At 56.3% G+C, this 19,814-nt stretch overlaps 1 protein-coding gene across 3 annotated transcripts in view; it reads right to left on the reverse strand.

Annotated features, from left to right (window-relative positions):
* The window catches only part of ZBTB16 (zinc finger and BTB domain containing 16), a 72,841-nt gene that overhangs the window by 39,592 nt on the left and 13,435 nt on the right, over positions 1–19,814 (reverse strand). For all 3 annotated transcript variants that reach the window (XM_064524163.1, XM_064524164.1, XM_064524162.1), the window contains exon 3: positions 1,042–1,139. In XM_064524163.1, coding sequence (XP_064380233.1) covers positions 1,042–1,139 — 98 coding nt within the window. The remainder of the gene's footprint in view (positions 1–1,041; positions 1,140–19,814) is intronic.

The following is a 19,814-nucleotide window of genomic DNA, read 5'->3' on the forward strand; positions in this document are numbered from 1 at the left end:
CCTCGCCCGATTAGAAACAAAATTCATCTTGCGCGATGACAGACTTGGCTCGGCGTTCACTGTACATACTGTACCCACAAAGCTGGCAGCCGGCCAGGCGCTGGCCGGGAGCCAGAGCTACAACAACAAACACGAGCGGCGCAAGCCAGCGAGCGGGGCGAGGCGGGGGGGACGGGACGGGACGGGACGGGACGGGGCGCGCGGGGCTGCCGGAGCCCTGCCGCTCCCGCGAGGACGAGGACGAGGACGGCAGCAGTCCGCGCCCGGCTCGAAGGACACGCGGGAGGACAACGCAGGCAAAAGCAGGCGGAAACCTCGCGCAGCGGCTCATCCTGCACGGGGGACACTCGGAGAAGCACCCGACAAGCCCAGGGCGCTCAGCGGCGCGTCCGCGGTCGGCACCCCAGCGCTGCTCCCTGCCCGCCTGCTTTTCAGTAAAAGCCCAGCCGCGCACGGGGCTGCACGCCCAGCGCGAAGCTCGGTCCGAATTAACTTGCAGAACGCAAAGTCTCCTCACTAGCTTAGCACTGCAACCTTTCTATATCTATTTAATTAAGGGGCCTGCATAATTTGCAGCTGATAGTTAGATTCATTAGAGAGAGAAGACCCAATTCCGCAGCGGTCTTGCTAATGAAACCGCGGTGGGTGTCTGTACGTGGAGAACACAGCACTGGGACCCAGGCACGCTCACGGACCGCGCAGGAGTGCGGCGAAGGCAACGCGCGTGCTACTCGAGACCCCTTCGTGGCAGGAGGGCAGGTACGGGACTGAATAGCAAGCAGCCATGTGGCACTGCAAGTTTGTTACTCCAAGCTGCTTAGCCCAGAAAATATTTCCCCAACTAAAGAACTGAAAACAAACTCTGGAAAAAGAAAAAAAATTCAGACTACCGGCACGGGAACAGAAGTTTGCAATTTGCTGTTCGGAACGGGGTGCAACGGCAGCCTCCGGGCGCAGCTCTCCTGGCCGGGCCACGGGGGCCGGCGGGCAAAGGCGGACGCGGCAGCACGCGCTTCCCCAGCGCCGCCGTCCCCGACGTACCTGAGTGAGCCAGTAAGTGCATCCGCAGCCGCAAGCTGTCCAGGAACCGCTTCCCGCACAGCTCGCATCCGTACGTCTTCATGCCGCTGTGCAGCTTCCTGGGGGGAAACAGAGACGGATTAGTCCTCCTGCGTTTTGCGGAAAGGGGAGAGGGTAAAGGGGGGAGTTTATCCGACACGATAACGCTGGGAACCTTGTGAATATGTCATGACATCCACGCATTATCCGCGAATTTCCTCATGAGCCCAGCGGGAACACAAATCGCAAAAACGCTCATTTTGCAGGCAGCCAGACGGCCGCAGGACGGAGCAGGGACGAGCGGGGCTCCTCCGGGCCGGCAGCGTCTCCGACGCCGCGGCGGGCGCCCGGCCCGGCCCCAGGGACCTGCCCACCACCCCGGGACACGGGGCTCCGGGCCGACGGTGCCAGGAGCCGGTTCTAGTTTAAAAAGCTCTTTTTCGAAAGCAGCGACGGGAGCTGCTGACGCCTGAGCTTTCAGGGTGGGTTAGATGCGCTTCCTCCTGCTTAATACTTGTCATCATCGCTCAGTCGGATTCTCTAAACAAACCGCTTCGATCTGAAATTATGACAGTTCACACTGAGCTACTTCAACCTATTGAGATAAACTGCAACAAACTATTCAAATGCATTCCAGAAATATATTTGCCCTAACCTACTTCAAAAAAAGAAGCCAAGCTGCAGAGCCAGACTCGGTTCAACACCTAGACTTGGCGTTTGCTTCTGCCGTAGCACAGCTTTCTGCAGGTGAAGAAACGGCATTTCCTCCACTTGCAGTCATTCAACCGGTTCAGCTTGGTCATTCAACGGAAGAAACCAGCGGGGAGTTGGAAGACCAGGAAAGGTTATTTTCCTCCCTAACATAAACGGAATAAAGCAATCTGTGGAAGGAGAGAGCTCTTCGCTCTATGGCCACGAAAGACGCGCGGACGGGAACCGGCCCGTTCCGTTCATCGGCCACTGACGGGCACTGCCGGTACCCCGGCATCCCCCTTCTCTCCCACCCGACCCCGGGAATGGCGGGCAACGGGACCCGCGGGGTTTCTCTCCCGGTCCTGTGAAGGTGTTTATCCTCCTCCTTTGGGTAGCAAACAACCCGCAGCAAACCGGAGCTCTCTATCAAACGCAATAACATTTAACAGGCAGTGTTTGCACAGACCCGGGCAGCAGCATCGCCCATGCCAGACGCCGACAAACAAACAAACAAAATCAATCACGCTCCAAGCACTGTCATTAAAATCCCGGAGCTATGTCGCCGCGACGCAGGCCGCGGTCAACGCGGCGGGCAAAGACGCGAAGCCCGGAGCCGCACGGACCGCAGCGCGGCGGGCAAAGACGCGAAGCCCGGAGCCGCACGGACCGCAGCGCGGCGGGCAAAGACGCGAAGCCCGGAGCCGCACGGACCGGCATGGCCCGGGCGGGACGGAGCCGCAGCCCTGCAAACCACCCGCCTGCCGACGCCGCGGGGACGCGGTGCATCGCCGCTCCGACGCGATGGGGAAGCGTCAGACGGAACAGCAAATGCCCCGGATGGATGCTCCGTGCTTTGATTATTTCATAACGTCAGATGTTGATAAACAGACTGTTTCCGCAAAGCAACTAAGCTTTGCAATCGACACAAGCATTTCAAAGAAATAAACACCCAAACAACAAGCGCTTCCAGCCAAGTTTGCTAGCTTTTGCTGAGGAGACACACCTCGTTTAATGGGATCTCTTCATGCTGATGGCAGCGAAGGCTCTGTGACAGCTGAAGCATGTGCAGGGTTTCAAAATCAGATGCTGTAAACAGAGAACTATTTGTATGCGTTTGAGAAGTAATACGGCAAATATCTACGTGCCAACCTCTGATCAAATCCACCATTTATCACCACTTTGCAATAAGGCAAGTTTATTGTTATTGCACGGTTGCCAAAGACAAGGCAGAAAGGGTGTTGCGCGGGGCCGGAGCGAGGCTGCGGGGGACAGCAGCCACCCCGGGGCAGTCCCGCCGGAGCGCCGAGCTCCCCGGGCAGCCGCCGGCACGGGTGAGGGCACGGCTCGGTGTCATCTCACCTCAGTGCCATTTGCCTGGTGCATAAAGCACCCAGCTGCTCTTTCTGCAGCCCGCGACGCCAAGGCCTGCCCAGCGGTGCCACCTCCAACACACCAGCCCCGGCGCCCGGGAAAGAGCAGCAGAGTCGGGAGGCCCGGCCCGGCCCGGCCCCTGGCATTTCCAGGGAAAGGCAGAGCACGGCCGACAGCCCGGCTGCCTCGCGATCACACACGAACGCATCACGCTGAGCAGGTACCCGTGTCCCAAGCGATCTGAAATGGGAGGCGACTATAGGGGTTTCATCCACGGGCAAAGGTGTTTGTAAAAGGCCGGGAAAGGCGTTTGCCGTTCCCGGATTTGCTTGCAAGCGTCAGTCATTTCGCTCGTACAGAGATGAAATTCCTCTGCACTTCTCAACGCAAAACGACTGCACGCAAACATTTGCCAACGCTACAGGTGCTCGGCAGGTTGAGACCACCAAAAGGAAGCGCACTCTTAGCGAGGCCTCTTTCATACCGAATTAGGACAACCCTGTTAATTCAGCTCGCAGCGAGATCATTGAAATCACGTGGCTAAACGCTCGAGTCAGAGACCGAAAAGTTCTTCCCGAGCTTGCGCCATGAAAGAAAACCGCCTGCGCACAGTTTGTTTCAAGGCAGCGCAGCAGTGCGATGCGCTCCGTAAAAAGTCATTTACCGTCGCGGACGTCACGGCCGCGACCTCCGGGTACCGTGCCGGGCCGTCGGCCCGCGCCCGGCCTCGCAGGGAAGCCTTCCGCGGGCGCTGAGCCCAGCCCTCGCCGTGCCGCGCTGCGGAAGGAAGCGCCGCGACGCTCCTCGCCGAGCACACGCTCGCGAACAAGAAAAAAAGGGCGAGAAAAAGGAAAAGAGCAAGTTTCTTCAACTCTTCGCTTTGCTGTATAATGTAGTTATTAATCGAGCTTGTCCTGAATTCACTGTGTCGTAGCAGAGGATTAAGAGTCATGCACGAATTCAGGCCAAGAAGGTTTAGAATCCAACGGATTTATCTGCCTTGCAAAAATAAATAAAACACAAGCCTCCTGACAGATGCCTACTGCCAAGAAGGCAGCTAAATAAGTGACAATCTTCCAACTTTGCATTTTTAATTACGGACATGCCTGTCACGGTTGCACAGCTAAGGCTGAGCTGAGGTCTGCACTTCAAGCGAGGGTTAAACCACTTTGTTAAGAGGAACGGAGCATCTCCTCTGCCAAAGCGACGGCGCTCGCCTCTCTCAAACCAGAATGTATTCAGTGAATTAAAATGTAATTGGTTAATTAGTTCAAGCAAAACTTGCATTTTTTTAGAGCGAGTCTTAAGAAACATATGACTTGGGTTTAGAACGTTTCTGTCCAAAGCAATCTCGAGAGTAGCACGCACTTTTAACGTCTCAAAATAAAATATTATCTATAATTACACTGACTGCATTCAGGCGTTTTATTTCAGGAAATAATGGCCGTTTTTTCCCGTTGATTCTCTCTCTCCGGATGCTTTTCTGCGAGTGAAGACCAATTACGCTCCGCAGAGGTGAGCTCTGCTAAAAAGTGCCGTCGTTCAGAAGAGCTGCCACCGCTCCTTGCTGGGATGAGGGTCACCCAGGAGCTCGGCTAAAGCAGCCGCCTTCGGACCAACCGTGCTTCCCCAAGGGAGCGGGCAGGCGATGCCCTCCAAGAGCAGACGGTCCTGGAGGGAGCGGCACGCGGCACCGAACCTTTAGGAACGTACTGCACTCTCCTGGGGTTCACTTCTGAGGTTTTAGGAGTTAAACAGCACAAAGGCTTCCCCAGCTTCAGAACCGACACACAAGGCCCCGAACACCACGCTGAACCGACCGCGAAGTCCAGGACTCATCCGTGAGCTGCTGGCTTCCCAGCCCGGCCAACGAGCCGGGCTCCCTCGCCCCGCTCAGCGCCCACCTGCCGCGGCAGCCCCGGCGCCGGGGACGCGTTTTCTGTTGCGCACCGCGAGAGACCCGCTTATCTCCAACGCAAACGCGAGAGAAACCCCAAGCGCGTCTCGGTTGCCAGCCAGCAAAAACGCTCGCGCCTTGCTTTCTGGAGGGGCACGGCGACGCGCAAAGCGTCTCCCACAGCCGGGGCACAGCTCGGGGGGGAGAGGAGCGTAACCGGAAAAAAAAAAAAGGCAGGTTTCTCTGCATTGCACGACCCTGTGAACACAGCCACCGAATCGCTGCGGTTTCATTAGCGATACCGGTAAGTCAGGCCAAGCGCGGGTCAAATTTACGCTATCTTCTCAAGCGCAGTCATTTATTCTCGGCCGCGCACCTACAAGACAGGCAGCAGCATCTGATGCCAGCGGCGCCCGCGAGAGGGGCTTGCAGATAAGCCGTCCTCCTCCGCCCTCCCCGGCAAAGGGGGGAAGCGGGCCGCGGCGTCGGAAGCCACAAAAGCGCCCATTAATCTTCGGGGTGCCACGGCTCCGGGCACCCCCCTCGGCCATCGGGTCCGGGCGCTGCGGTTGCCGGTAGTTACATAACCCGCTTATTGTTTTAAAACGCTCCAGTTCTCGCCGAGTAATTTATTTTCAATATCTCCATCAACAAATTTCCACCAGGAACAAAAGTTTTCCATTCGGCGCCTGCTTGCAGGACGATCTTATCGTTCGCAATCTTACGCAGTCTCTTTCAACCAGGTCTTAAAGCGCTTTATCTGCCGGCTGCCCGGTAGCAAAATATGATTGAAATGTTCTATTTATGCTCGCCGGATTAAGGAGGTGTTGCAAAACGGCACAAACCCCTGGCACATGTAAGCAAGGTATTACAGCCGCCCGGGCTGTTAAGATCGGAGGGAAAAGATCAATATGCGTTTCTGCAGTTTTGCTAAAGTTGTGCCTTTAAAAAGGCGGGGGGGTTAAGCACCTGAAAACACAGCGTTTCTCGGCGATGTTGTCCAAATTGGAGCAGCAAAGGAAAAACTAGGCTCTGCTGCTCCAGCCCGATGCTCAGAACCAAAGCCCGAGTATTGGCCTCCCCCCCAGGGCCCCCCAGGAGCCTTTTGGCTGCCCAGCCTTCAGGCCCCGGCCCCCCGGCGCGGCCCGGCTTGGCGTGAGACCCCCCCCCTCTCCCCGGCAGAGCCGGGCGTACGCGCGCGGGACATTTGATTACTTTTAAGTATATGTTTTTCCCTCAAATAGACTGAATACAATGGTTAGGAAATTTGACAGAAAACTATTCTGAGCCATTTATTGCCTTAATACGCACCTTTGTCCAACAGGCAGTTTTGACAAGAGCGATAAATTCCAAATTTATGTCAACAGAGCATATGTTGAACACCTCATTTCTGAGCTAAAGCGGCGTGCTGCCCCATAAATCACAGTTCTGTTTGAAATGAAAGTAGATTACAGGCCTGTGTTATTGAGCAGTTAGAGCTAGAGTCATATAAATCAGAACTTTTAACTCTAGGCGATCCGTTGTGCAATTAACTAAAGGGTGCTTTGTCATCTCGAGGCTCGCGCGCAGACTTGGCAGGACGCGCGGCTACCGGGGAAAGGCGGAAAGGGAGAAAAGGAAAAAAGAAAAACCTTTTTGGCACGCGACGGCTCTAACGCAGCCGAGTGCCGCTAAATACCTGTTGAACTACTTAACTCCAACGACGACAGCCAAACCCCCGATAAAACCCTGCGACGCAGCCGCGAACGAGGCGCAGCGCTCGGTGCACGCTGCCGATGCCGCGGCCCGCTCCACGTGCACCTCCGAAACGCAGCCACGCACGCAGGCACCCGTGCGCGGAGCACGCCAGGACACCTCGCCTCTGCCCTGCTGCCGGCGGCCACGTACCCGTTCCGGCATCGCAGGATTCGCCGGCGGCCGAGGCTTTACGCCTGGGGTTGGCCACCGTGCTCGTCGCCAGCCTTTCGTGCAAGACTCCGTGGGGAAAAGCAGCGCAATGCAGACGCCCAAGGGGCCGAAATCCTCCTTTTGCATCGCCCCAGCCCCAGGGCTGAAGGGCCTCTCGTGCCAGCGCCGCGGGCCCCAAAGAGCCGCGGTCGGGAGAAACAGGCAAGCGTGACCTGGGAGCAGCGGTCCTGCTTTTATGCCTTTGCCTTTCCTTCCCTCCAAGCTGCTCGCTCCCAACAACACAAAGGCCTTAAAAAGCACAACTCCTGTCCGGCTCGGCCGGCTGAATTTATTGCTCTGGCAACCTTGACAACGTCCCTCTAAAATGAAAGCTGCATCGTTTTCCTTGCTCGCAGCCCCTGGAAAGGTCAGCGGCGACGATAACGTCTCGCAATAACCGCCGCGACCCCCCTCGAGAGCCCCCGCAGGGGCTGCGCCCCGAGCCGTGCCGCGCCACGGGCATCCCGGGCTGCAGGGCGGAGCAGCACCGGCACATCCCACCGCGCGCTTCCACGGACCGGTCACGCAACTGGTTGAAAAGCCATAGGGATGCTACAGGTTGCCATCCACAAGAGACCATCCCGCTCCGACTGCGCTAACCGTGCTGGCCGTTGGAGACGGTACGGCTGACGCAACCGCGCTCAAGGGGTTTCTAGCTGCCGACAGCAGCCCACCAAACTAACGGCGGGAGACCTGCTTTTTGTTGTCGGAACGGCACAACGAAGACTCAAGATCTGAAGCTCCGGGTGTCCCAGCAGACAGCAGCCTCGTGCCATGAGCCTCCGCGTCTGGCCAGCCATCCTGCTGCCGTCCCAGGTACGGAGGCAAAGCACAGCGACCCAAACAGAGCCAACGGGGGCCTGCCCGAAGAGCCGGTTTCTCGGGGTGCGACGTGGATCTACCCCAGCAGCAAAGTCACCTTTACCTATGGTTCTCTTTGACCAAAACAAGGACCGCTTTTTATAGCGCAACCAAGCAATCCCAGCACAAAGCGCACAGGAAAGCTGTTCCATGCCGTCCCAAAACGCAGGACCGCTATTTCAGAAAAACTAGTGCACCTCGAGGATTGCTACAGCAAAGGAGAAAGGTTTTCAGAGGCACAGCAAATTGCCCGCTTCCACCGCAGGTTAAGCATTTAAACGCCGTTGGTACCTTCAAAAATCTCTGGCTAAGACTGATTTGACACGCGGCAATTTATCCTGCAAGGCACGTGAGGATCCAGCAGCACTGAGTCACCTCTCGTTCTTCGGTGTCTGGAGGACCTCCGACGAGAGCACCGCGTGCCGCGTGCCGGCGTAGCGCCTTGCAGCGAAGCACTGCGCGCCGGTGCTCAGCCTCAGTCTTCGCTCGAGCCCAACCGCACGTGGGGGAAAACAAAAGAGCACCAAAACTTTCTGAAACTTTTGCAGAAGAAAACGTTAAAAGAGGAGCCCTACCTCGGCGTATTTCCCTATTTTTAAGGCAGAAGTGGGTCTACCGAAGGGCTACGACTGAAGTGCAAGATGAAGGGAGGAATAAGAGGGAACACGCAAATTAACAAGAGAATTAAATTCAAAAATTCAAAGACCTTAATCACACGACATCCTTCTCGTCAAGAAAACCAGAGGTAAACGGCAGCCGCAGCAGAACAGGGCAAAACCTGCCCCCCCCGTTCGCAGCGGAGCGTGAAAAGCAGAGGCAGAGCCTTTTCTTCCCCACGTTGCGGCAATTCCACTTCTCTGGTATTCGGAATATTTCAATATCCCGTCTTCCGCGAGTCCCCTAAAGTAAACAGCAAAGTCTCTTCACTGCAACGGGGCAACTCAAATTCACAGCCCCAGTTAGGGCCATCCCGTGCAATGCCCGTGGCAAGCACAAAAGCAGCTGCGGCTTGCGACCGCGCGCAATATTGCTGGGCGAGGACGACGTCCCTGCCGAGGCGGCAAGGGCAGCGCTCCGGGAGCGGGCAGCTCCCCGCCGCGGCTGCGGCCGCATCCCACGGGAACGGCGACGATTTGCCCGACACCTGACAGAAACACACCGACCAAACCCGAACCCTGCTCCCAAGACAGGGAAGCAAAAAAAAGCATGCAAAACCCCCCAAACCAAGCGCGATTGCCGGCGGTTCCCTCCGGGGTCAGGGGGACAGAGCGGGCCCGGGAAGATGCTCCCTCCAGCCCCGCGGCGAGAGGCGTTTGTAATTTAAACGAGATAGGCTTCGGAAATCTTGCCCCGAGTCCTCAAGGGAAAGATCCCAAGGTCTTAAAAATGCAACCCAATATTTGGCTTAAAAGAGCTGCTCGCTCGCTCTCTTATTTTAGAAAAGGAAGACAGGAGCAGACAGACACCCTCGGATCCATATATTTCTGAGAGAGTAACGGGGAAATTCAGTTCAGCTGAGAAGCCAAGCACAGACCAAAGCAATCAAGGCAGTCGTGCTGTCTGGTTTCCTTCAGCACCGCAAGGGAAACTCCCGGCGTCCAGGAGATTTGGGAGCCTGTGCCTCGTGCCAGGAAGCCCCCCGGGCACCGCAGCCCCGACGACTGTCGATGGGCTCTGGGGCAGCAAGCACTCGCACCGCCGCTGAGGCATCGCAGCTGCCGAGGATTCGGCCTGCCGACCCAGCTCGTAGGCGGCGGTGGGAAGAAAACGCCCTGCGAGCTCAGCGCTGCCGAAACGGGCTGCCCCGGCTCCGGGCGAGCGCGGCTGATCCGAGCACCGGCCCCGACCCTCACCCGCGCCGGACCCCGGGAGGAAGGGCAGGCCATGGCGCGGGATAGGCTTAGGCAGAGGTTACGCAGTCCATAGGTTACGCCTTATGTTACTGCCTGTTTTAAAGCCACTTGCACGCACACCCACGTCCCCCCCCCCCACACACACACACAGCAATCTTTCTGAGTTGCTTCAATCACGCTCTGAATCAGGAGGACGATTCGCACGCGTTCCCTGGCACACGAGCAGTTGGTTTTCCCTCTTTGCTCGCCGGGAAAGGGAGGAAGGGCAAGGCAGCAAAGCGGGCCCAGGATGCGCTTCCCGGGTGGAAACGCTGCAGCGCGACCCGGGGCTGGGAGACCGAGCCCAGCAGCCCGCGGGGGCGGGCGAACCGCTGCCCCGAGCCTCCCCCAGCCCGTTCTGGCAGCCGGCTAAAACACGAGGGGGAAATCACGAGGCAGGCATCACAGAAGCAGAATCTCAGCGTCCGAATGAAGTAAAAGCAAGACAAAAATACGCATTAATGCAACATTAGGAGTCCTGCACTGGCCTGGGAACAGCAAAGAGAAATCTGTCCTTCTGAACTCCACATTTTCACTTGTATCCCCTTATGCTTTGGCCGTGCAACAGTCATGAATCCTAGGGCCACACCTAGAGCAGCACCGAATGTCATCGCTTGTATGTATTTTCCCACCGAAATACTGCAAAGTAAACGAAACCACTATTTCGCCCGGGTTCCGGAGACCCCTCGGAGGTGACGCAAGCGCTCGGAGGACACGATTTCACGGTGATGACAGGACGGAGGCACCGGCACCGGGGACGCGGTGCTCGATGCTTTGCCGTCACTGAAGCATCGCGTTTGGAGCGAAAGGGAGGTAAAAGCTGTAAAACCGCGGAGACAAAGCACCGCCCAGCTCAGGGGCTGGTGCTCACGAGGGTCGTCTTGGTGGGCAAAACGGCTTTCGCCAGACTAAAGCCGTTTTTTCCTTTTCTCCGGAGCACCAGCCAGGGCACGGCGCACGGCTACGCCCTGGGGCAGAGCAGCAGCCGCGGGGCTCGCGGGGACGTCCTTGGAGCCGCGGTGCAGCGGATCCGGCCGCGGGGACACGGCCGGGGAGGCGGCGAGCGCCGCGCTGCAAGTCTCGCTCCCGAGGCTGAAAAAAGCAGGGGAAGTATTACAATTTTGCGTGTGATCTGGAAGGTTACCACCCTTATAAGTAGCAGCACTATAAAAAGATTCAGACGCTAAGTATTTCCTTTCCTATAAAATATTCATTGCAGTGTGTGAGAGCCAAGCAGCAGAAACCTCAAGCATTTCTAACTTTGTACTGCAGTAATAACAGAGTTTTATAGGAGCCTTCTGATTTTATTTATGTCGGGCTATAAATACGTTGCTCCATCAGATACACAACTGCAGGCAGATACGTCCCCTTCTCGGCACATACAATGCGCAGACATAAAACAGAAGTGGACGAAACAGGGTCGCTGCGGCTTAGCGTCTGAAATGAAACCGGGCTAAACAATTTGCAAAAGAAAAAGGAAGGGAAGCATCGCCGACTCGAACGGGGTCGGCGGGAACGGCTGCGCACCGCATTCCTTCGCGCCGCGTGCTGCGAGCCAGGAGCACAGACGGTATCTCCGTGGGTCACGAGACGGGCAGCAGCAGCGGAGCAAGGTGCCGGCTGCGCCCGGGGGCTGCACGCCGCGTCCCCCCGCCCGGGCGCCCGCAGCGACCACCTGCCCTGCTCAAGCGGCCCGAGCTTCGGGAGCCGCGAGCGCGGCGCGGAGAGGCGCCCGGGCGGGCACCGCGCCGGCTCCGCGGACGCTCCCGGCCTCCCCGGCGAGCGCCGGTGCCGAGCCATCTTCCCGCCTGTCGTTAAGGGACGCTTGATTTTCACCCTCGCCTCTCCCGCCTCGCTAAATCAATATGAAAATCAATTCATCCCCTGATATATTTTATCAAGATACACGCGGCGATGCCACATTTCATTTACAGTGCAGATCTGGTGGAAACCCAAGGTCACCGGATAGAAAACCGCCTGCAAAAAGCACATTATATATTGGCCGCAAATAGAAAAGCGAATGAAATCGGGAGCAGGGAGGAGGAGGGAGCCTGGGGACGCGGCAGTCACGGCACAGGGGAAGCGCGGCACCGGTGCGGCTTGCCAAGCCCGTTGCAACGCGCAGCATCGGCGGCGGGGAGGGACGGGGCCCGGGAGCGCCGGCCCCAGACCGCGCCGAGCGCGGAGCACGAGGGCAGCAGCAAGCAGCTGTTTCCAGCTGCCGATAAGGAGGGAGCGAGCGCGTGCACCGCAGATAAGAGCCCCGTGGCTGCATCTGGGAGAGGGACATCCCCCCCATGCACATACGCGGTTGTTTACCGCACGCAGCGACCCCAAACCGGAGCCCTCTCGAGCCGACCGCGAGCATCCCGGCTCTGCCGGCCCTGCCGGCCCGCGGCGCCAGCTCGGAAGGTACCAGCTGCCCCCCCCCCCCAACCTTTGCTTGGTTAATTAATAAATTTCAAAAGAAAATGCCCTCAAACTGAGACTGCTACTGAGAAAAGCGAAAAAAAAACCTCACAAAAGCAGGAAATGAAGATTTTACTACTTCTGATTTTTGGAAAAAAGGGGAAACAGCCATCAATAGAGAGCGCTAACATTCTTTGGCTGTATGATATTTGCATTTGTCATGAACTAAATTATAACTGCGGCTTAAAACGGCTGCTGTGACATGACATCGTCAACATGCCAACACCCCCCCCCCCTTTTTTTAAAGAGTTGAGAAAAGGATCCCTCCTATTTCGCCTCACCTTACCAAAAAAAAAAAAGAAAGAAAAGAAAAGAAAAAGTCAAAAGGACGCTTCTAAATCTCCTTCTGGACCCTGCACATAAAACAGCGTTGATAAACCCTGTAAAAGGGATGCAGCCCTTCAAATTCACGGTATGTCCAGGGATAGTGTGCACGGCAGCACCTTCCCCCGCGATGCACAAGAGCAGGAGGGCACGTTCGCGGGACCGCCGCCCCGCTCGCCGGGGAGGAAGGGAAGCTGCCAAGAGCACACAGGGCTGGAGAGAGGGGTTTTTTAAAAAATTTACTCAAATGCCCTGGATTCAGATCAACTTTCTTTGTTCAATATTCATTATTGCTCGCTTGCCTTGAAATGAGAATTTTTAGCACTTTGAGGATTTGGGGCGGGGGGGGAAGAGCTGCTTTTGCCGGGGGCTCCCCTCTGCCGCGCCGGCTCTGCGTGCGTCTGGTGCCCGTTTCGGCAGGGCCAGCGCTCGCGCCCGGCCTCCTCCAAAGATGGAAAACGCAAGAAACCCTCGTTGGGATTTCCCACAACACTCGCAGCAACTCTTCCTCTCCGCAGCTCGTCTCTTCTCGTCTCCCCCAGCCGAAACAGGGCGCGGGGGCTCTTTCCGGGCCATCGGCACTCCAGCCATAAATACAACATACCGCCGCGCTGACTGCTGTGCACGTGCCATAGGGGACAGCTCCTGCCCTGGAGAGCTCACCTGCCCCAAAACCGATAAAAGGCGCAAAAAGGGAAGAAGGGATGGGTGGAGAAGGGCCGCTGGGTTCACGCACACTGCGGCAGACGCAAGAGCCAGGCGAGTCTGCGGTGGTAGCTCTGAAAACCTTCCACAGGGCATTTGGGGTGCAATGATTGCCTGACACCGGCTTCACTAGAGGCTCCGCAAGCTAAAATGACCGCTCAAAGCACCTGTGCTCCTGTTCTTCCAGGAAATACCGACTGCGCCTCCATCTTAGCCCCTTGCACGGCAGCTACTTGAGACCACAGCAAAAAATCCCCACTTTTTAAAAAAAAGACCGCTAAAGGAGTCTGAAATCCGAGATGGGGCCCGTTTTAGCTCTCAGTACTTTCCCACGCTGGTGTCGGCTGTGCCGGGCACGTCACAGTATTCACCTTGAAAACCCAACGCCACGGCCCCCGCCGCGAGTTTCGCACGGCGGCGCGACGGCAGCGGCGCGGGCAGCTCTCCGCGGAGCACCGCGCCTCGCCAAGACCTTCCCCGCTAAAACCCCTGGGCCACGGAAACGGCCGTTTCAGGGATGCTGAGCTGCTAACGCGCTTCATCGGCAGCCCAAAGTGCAAGCACCGCCGGGTTAACGTATGCGGATGCATACGGCCCTGCTTAGAAAAACCAGCACTAAGTCGGCAGTCCAAAATCACCATCCACACTCTCTGGGCATCTGGTGACACTGACGTATTGAAAAATAAAAGAACCGTGTTTGCTTTCATGGGTTACATTGACCCTGCAGGGCTGCGCTTGGCATAGCACTTGTTTTGACTAGTAAGTTGAGCAAACATGACAGGGATGTCAGGGGTGTCAGAGAGAGAACTAGAGGAACTTATTTTTAAAAATACGAAATTTAAACAAAAAAGCAAAGTGACCTTAAAGCAGAATACATCTGCTGCAGCAATGAAGCGATTATTCATATGTTTTGATTCCTAATTCAGAAATAATAAGCGGTTCACGGAGTCCAAGTTTAAAAATATATTCATCATCTGGTTTCCCTAGCAGCGCGTATCCCATTGGAGCATTAACACATTCCGCACATCGCAAAGCGCTGCGTTTGTCCTTTTAGTAGTCTTAACCGTAAGCGGTGGGAAGGCAGGGAAATCGGGAAGCGAGGCCGATGGAGCGACGCCGCGAGTCCTGCACCCGAGGCGTTGCGACGCGGGCCCCGCTCTCTGCTTCGCGCGAGCAGCAGGGCCCGCAGCAGAGGACCGGCGGGACCTCCGCGCGCCGCCGTCTCCCGGCACACCTAACTACTCCCCTCGCTCGCGGCTGCAGCGCCCGCGCTCCCGCGAGTCTGCCTTCCTCCGCCGCCGGCCCAGCGAGCCCGGGACGCCCGGGCGCGGAGCCCACGTACTCGTCAGCCTTTGAGGGGACAGCCTGGCGCGTCCAGGGCTCCCAGCGCCAAGGCCCCAAAGCTCCTAACCGCGTGGCTGGCCCCCTTCAACAGGCGGAAGGCAACGGTTGGGCTACAGCTTCTCATCTTCAGAGCAGTTAATCATAAGCGGGACCTTTCCCTCTGCTTGCATAGCGCGCGCAGCAGCTCCCGAGGCGCCCAAGGGGCCAGGACACCCAAGCGACAGGTCGGCGGAGCTCTGCCCACCGCTGGCAGCTCCGGATTTGGTGCCCTGCCTTTCAATCTGGGTACGGTCTTCGGGACCGCAAGGACCTGGCCGGGGACCGGCTGGGACGGGTCCCGCGCCGAGGCAGCGTGGCGCCGAGAGCTGGGGAGACGCTCGGGACGGTCCCCACGGAGTGGCGGAGGCCCCTTCGGGTGGCTCGTGCCCACCAGAAGCCCTGCCGCGCCGGGGAGACGCGCGTGTCCCAGCCGCCCATCCCATCGCAAGGACCTCGACGTCCTCCCGCCCGACCCCCATGCCTTACGCCCCGCTTACAGTCATCTCCTACCCCCGCTCCCCCCCCCCCCGCAAAACGGCAACCGTACACGCGCGGGAATCGGGAGCAAACGTGCTCTCCCAAACGAACGGCCCAGACCCCGAGGATTCTTATAAGGTAATCAAAAATGCAATAGATTCAACAAACTAATTTCAAGAACACACCTGGGGTCCTCTGATAATGTCAGTTGTGTCTATACAGCGCAAGGATTAAAATTTCATAGAGTCATGATTTCATCAGTCACTAAACTACAAAGGATTAATTAACAGCAAGGGAAGAGCTCATGGGCTGGAAACACGGTCTTAAGGAAAACATCTATCTCTGCTCTCCAGATGTCAGCACATATATGAATAAAGCGCTTTGATGAAAACACTCTCTTATTATTAGCGACTCCAAAACAGTGTTTTTTTCTGGGCGTACCGTGGTCCGGGCTCAGGGCTGAGGGCCATCCAAAGCCGGGAGACGCTTCCCACGCAAACAGGGCAGCGGACAAGTTGCGCGTGGGGACTAACGCGCCTGAAAGCAATTTATTACTCATAAGTGGTGCTCACGTACCCTTGGCGCGGGCACGCTGCACCAGACGCTCCGCAGCCAAACCGCCTCGTCACGACACGTCTTCACATACGCGTTAGTGCAGAGCTCCGATTTCCACCTTCTCACCCTGGGAATAAAGGCCAGGAACCAGGGAAAACTACTTCTGCAAAGAGGCCCAAGCGTACGTGTATTTATTTAGAGGAGTGCGGCGTTTTTGCTGGTGCAGGGGCTAAAGCCCGTCCCTCCGCTCAGCCACGGAGCACTGAAAACGGGCAACTGCTGAAGTTTTTGCAAGGCAAGGAGATATCAGCAGGTTCCCCCGCCCGTCTTGCCCGGGAAGATGAATTAGCAAGCTGTCAGCAAAGGACAGCCAAAGCAGTTGTGTTTCTGTAAAGGGGCAGTGGAAGTGTCTTTGATTAATGAAGCCTTAATACTCGGCTGCTACACGGCCCTTCCTCAGCCAGCCCCCAAAGATAGATCCCTTCAGACAGGCTCAAGATACCGAGAGCCGCACGGATTCCCCCAAAAGACCTCTCAGCTACAGTTGGTTTTTCCTCTGAAAGAATTAATTTTGTCTTTCCTGTTACTTTGCACCATACTTTTTTTAAAAAAAGGGGGGGAAAGAGGGAAAGAAGGAGCGTAAAGGCACATCTCCTGCCCAGGAGGAGGAAAGCAGGAGGAAAGCAGGAGGAAAGCAGGAGGAAAGCAGGAGGAAAGCAGGAGGAAAGCAGGAGGGTGGGGAAAGCCCTGGACGCAGCCCCCCACCAGCTCAGTAACCTTCACCCCTCCTGCAGAGGCCGTTTTCTTTCTTTTTTTTTTTTTAAGGCGGTATCAGCTGTTCCCCCCTGCAAAAAACACAAGCTAGAAAAAATGTATTCCAACATTTTCACAGCCAGAAGCATTAAAAAAACCACCCGTGCAGAGAAATCCATGCCCCCCTGCGCTCCGCTCTCTGCTCTCCCCTTTAAACAGCGCGGGCCCTCGCAGGTAGAAACAGCTGGCGAACGCTCCACAGATCGCAAAAAGTCAGGATCGCCAGGAATATAAAATTACGGGAAAGGCCTGTTTCGGAAAACAATGAGCACTTATACTGCGGCCGCTTGTGCAGGACTTGTAGCCATAAACCTCCCGGTTCCCCGAGCAAGTTCCCAAAGTGGGGAAACAAAATGCTTATTATCAGCATTTCATAAGCACGATTTCTGAAAATATTTTCACTACCGCTAAGAGAAAAACCAAGAGATGTGCATGCGGAGCAGGGGAGAAAGGAGCATTGTTGGGGCGGGAGACTGACAGCTGGAATGAATGGAAAAGCTCGGCCTTGGCTTAAGTCCATTAGAAAGTCCATCCGATAGCGAAACTTTCCTAAGTAAAACATACTTTTCGGGAAAGACTATCGAATCAGGAGGTGTCAAAATAGCTTGTATAAACCAGCTCCCAGAGGAGTTCTCAACGTTGCGTGGCACATGGTGGTCTCTGCATCTCATTCATAATGTTTGATTTGGCCCCAGCTCCAAAACCGCAGAAACATCTGTACAGAAGGAAGCAAGCGATTCGGTGAAATCACTCTGGAAACTTTTAACATACTTGGAGTAATCTCATGAAAGAACAATGCACTTAAACGTTACTCGCTGGAAGAACACTGCGGTTAGCAGCTCGTGCCAGGGCCGCTCAGCAGAGGCCGGAGGGATGGGGACAGCGAAAGAGGACAGAGAAAAGAAAAAAAATATATATCTATATAGGTTTTTTTAAATAAAGGAGCCTCCTCAATTACGCAGCCTGGCATTAATCTTAACCCTGGTGCATTAATACCTAGGGCGCTGCCTTCAGCTCTCTGCAAACTACAGTATAATTACTTTTACTCAGCTTAAAATGTATTTCGTTTGAAAATAAATAAATACATCAAGACTGAGCCAAGTTATTGCGCACACACAGACCCTAAAGTACGCAGCGTGCTTAACCAAACCAGAAAAGCCCAACCACCCCTGGACTGTCCTTGCGTTTTGTGAGCTTCCTAAAAGAGGTTCTCACAATTAATTAATTTATGAATAGTTTCAGCCCCCTCCCCAACATGCACAACAGGTTCCATGCAAATTCTGGAGCTTTTAAATTATACTGTTAATGAAAGCAAATAAAGGCAGTTAAAAGGCAATTTGCTCAATTGGTGTTAATATTTAAGCACAGCATGTGTAAAAACGAGATCACAGAATCCAGTTTTTCCTGAAGAAAACTTTTAGTCGCAACTTTTCACCCAGCAGCATCAAACGTACTGGAAGTATTTTGCTGGTGGGCTCATTTGCTTTTACCCCCCCGCCCGCAGCATCGATTTAGCGCTGGGAAGACCCTGCCAAGCTCGAGCCGGCGGAGGGCTGCGAGCGAAGCCGGGTACCCGCCGACCCATCGCCCGCGCAGCGCATCTCTAGGGACAGCAAGCCCCCAGCGCCGGGCAGAACCTTCCCAGCGTTCCCACAACCTGCAAAACTTCTTACGGAAACGCCCAGCCAGCGCCGCGTCGAGACGCTGCACGGCAGCGACGGTTCCCAAAGCAACGACAGGGACAGGAGTTGCAGAAACTGCTGGAAAAGGCGGAAAATGCAACAGGCAGATTTAAAGAATGCTGCTGGATCAAACCGTAAAGGAGGGAGCCAGCAGAAAAAGAACACAAAAAAGCGATCCTGCTTGCCTTCTGTAAAATAAAAGGCTGGTTTCGCCAGTAGAGAAAGTAGAAAGTTTTATGTTATGCGACACACAGTAAAGGCGAGTATACAGCTAAAAAATGCAACTTCTTAAGTCCCTAAAGCGCAGTTACGAGCAACAAAACCACCGCCGACGCTTGCCTATTAATCAAGGCTGAGTTTGGGAAGCGTCACACTTTGCAAGTTACGCTGCTTTCGTGCGAACGCGCCCTGCGAGCGGGAGCTGCCGGTGAATGAGAACCCGCTTTCTAATGGCTGGAAATATTTTGTACACTCTGCTGCTCCCTCCGCACCCCTTTGTCGGGGCCGAGGGCGCCGAGCTAAAGCGCGCACCAAAAGACCATCTGTAGCCACCGTCTTTACAGAGAAGTTTAAATAGCGGGATGAATGAGCGCAGGAATTAATGAATGATAAAGCCGTATGGTCTCAGTCAGCCTCCTACGCTTGCATGTGGCATTCAAACCCTCCCAGCCTTCTGCCACAAAGAGGTTTCTAAGCTACAGGAAAAAAGAGTGTGTGTGTGTGTGTGAGTGCGTGTGTGTGTGTGTGCACGCACCCAGGCTTGAAAAACAAACCAGCAACTTGCCTCCGAGCTCCCACAAGGGACTCTGCTCCCGCCAGCTCCGCTGCTGCCGTTTGGGGGAAGAGGCGCGTGTTCACCCCAAGGGGAGGGAGGGCGGGTGCTCCGCAGCGCCACGACCCCCCCAGCATCCAGGGAAACCCAAAGGACTCGGCTCTGTCAGTTCCGCAGGACGGGCTTCCCTAGGAGCAAGCAGCTCCAGCGAGGCCCGGGGGGTCCTCGGGATGGATGGGGGCAGCAGCCAGCTCGGCTTCTTGGAGATTCCCCCTTGCGCGAGAAACCCAGGTGACGAAAAGAGAAACCTGAATAGTTCAGGAAGGAAAAAGGGAAAAGAAAAAGTCACGTAAATCTCGAATGCGACGGACGCGGGTACCCTTGGAGAGGCCTTCCGCGTAGAGCGTCCGCGCCAAGAAGACGCCTCCGGAGGGAGAGGGCTTCAGGCACCAGCGCCAGCTCAGGGGCAGCACTTTAACCACCCCGGCGGGGAAACGGGGCCCTCGTGAAGCAGCGCATCCCGCTCCCGGGCTCCTCCCCTGCCCGCGGGCACCGGCGAGCCGGGACCGGGCGGTTGCCGGCGACGCAGCCCTCGCGTGCGAGGCTCCCCGCGCCCGATTTTCCGCCGCGCGCCGGGTCGGAAGCGCTGACTCCGCAGAGCGAAACCGGCGACCGAGCCGCGCTTTTCCCTTCTCCCTCCTCTTCCTCGCCGCGCTTTTCCCTTCTCCCTCCTCTTCCTCGCCGCGGGCTTTCGTGGCCGTGCCAGAGCCGCTGGGGCCGGCGGGGATGAAAAGGTGACGTTGGGCGAAAGACACAGAACCAGACGACTCACCTACCGCCGGTGCAAGGCACGCTCGCACCCGGCCAAGACCCCAAGGAGCTGCGCTGAGCATCGACAGCCCGCGATCGCCCAG

This window comes from Dromaius novaehollandiae, chromosome 21 (assembly GCF_036370855.1).
Source record: "Dromaius novaehollandiae isolate bDroNov1 chromosome 21, bDroNov1.hap1, whole genome shotgun sequence".
Classification (NCBI taxonomy): Eukaryota; Metazoa; Chordata; class Aves; order Casuariiformes; family Dromaiidae; genus Dromaius; species Dromaius novaehollandiae.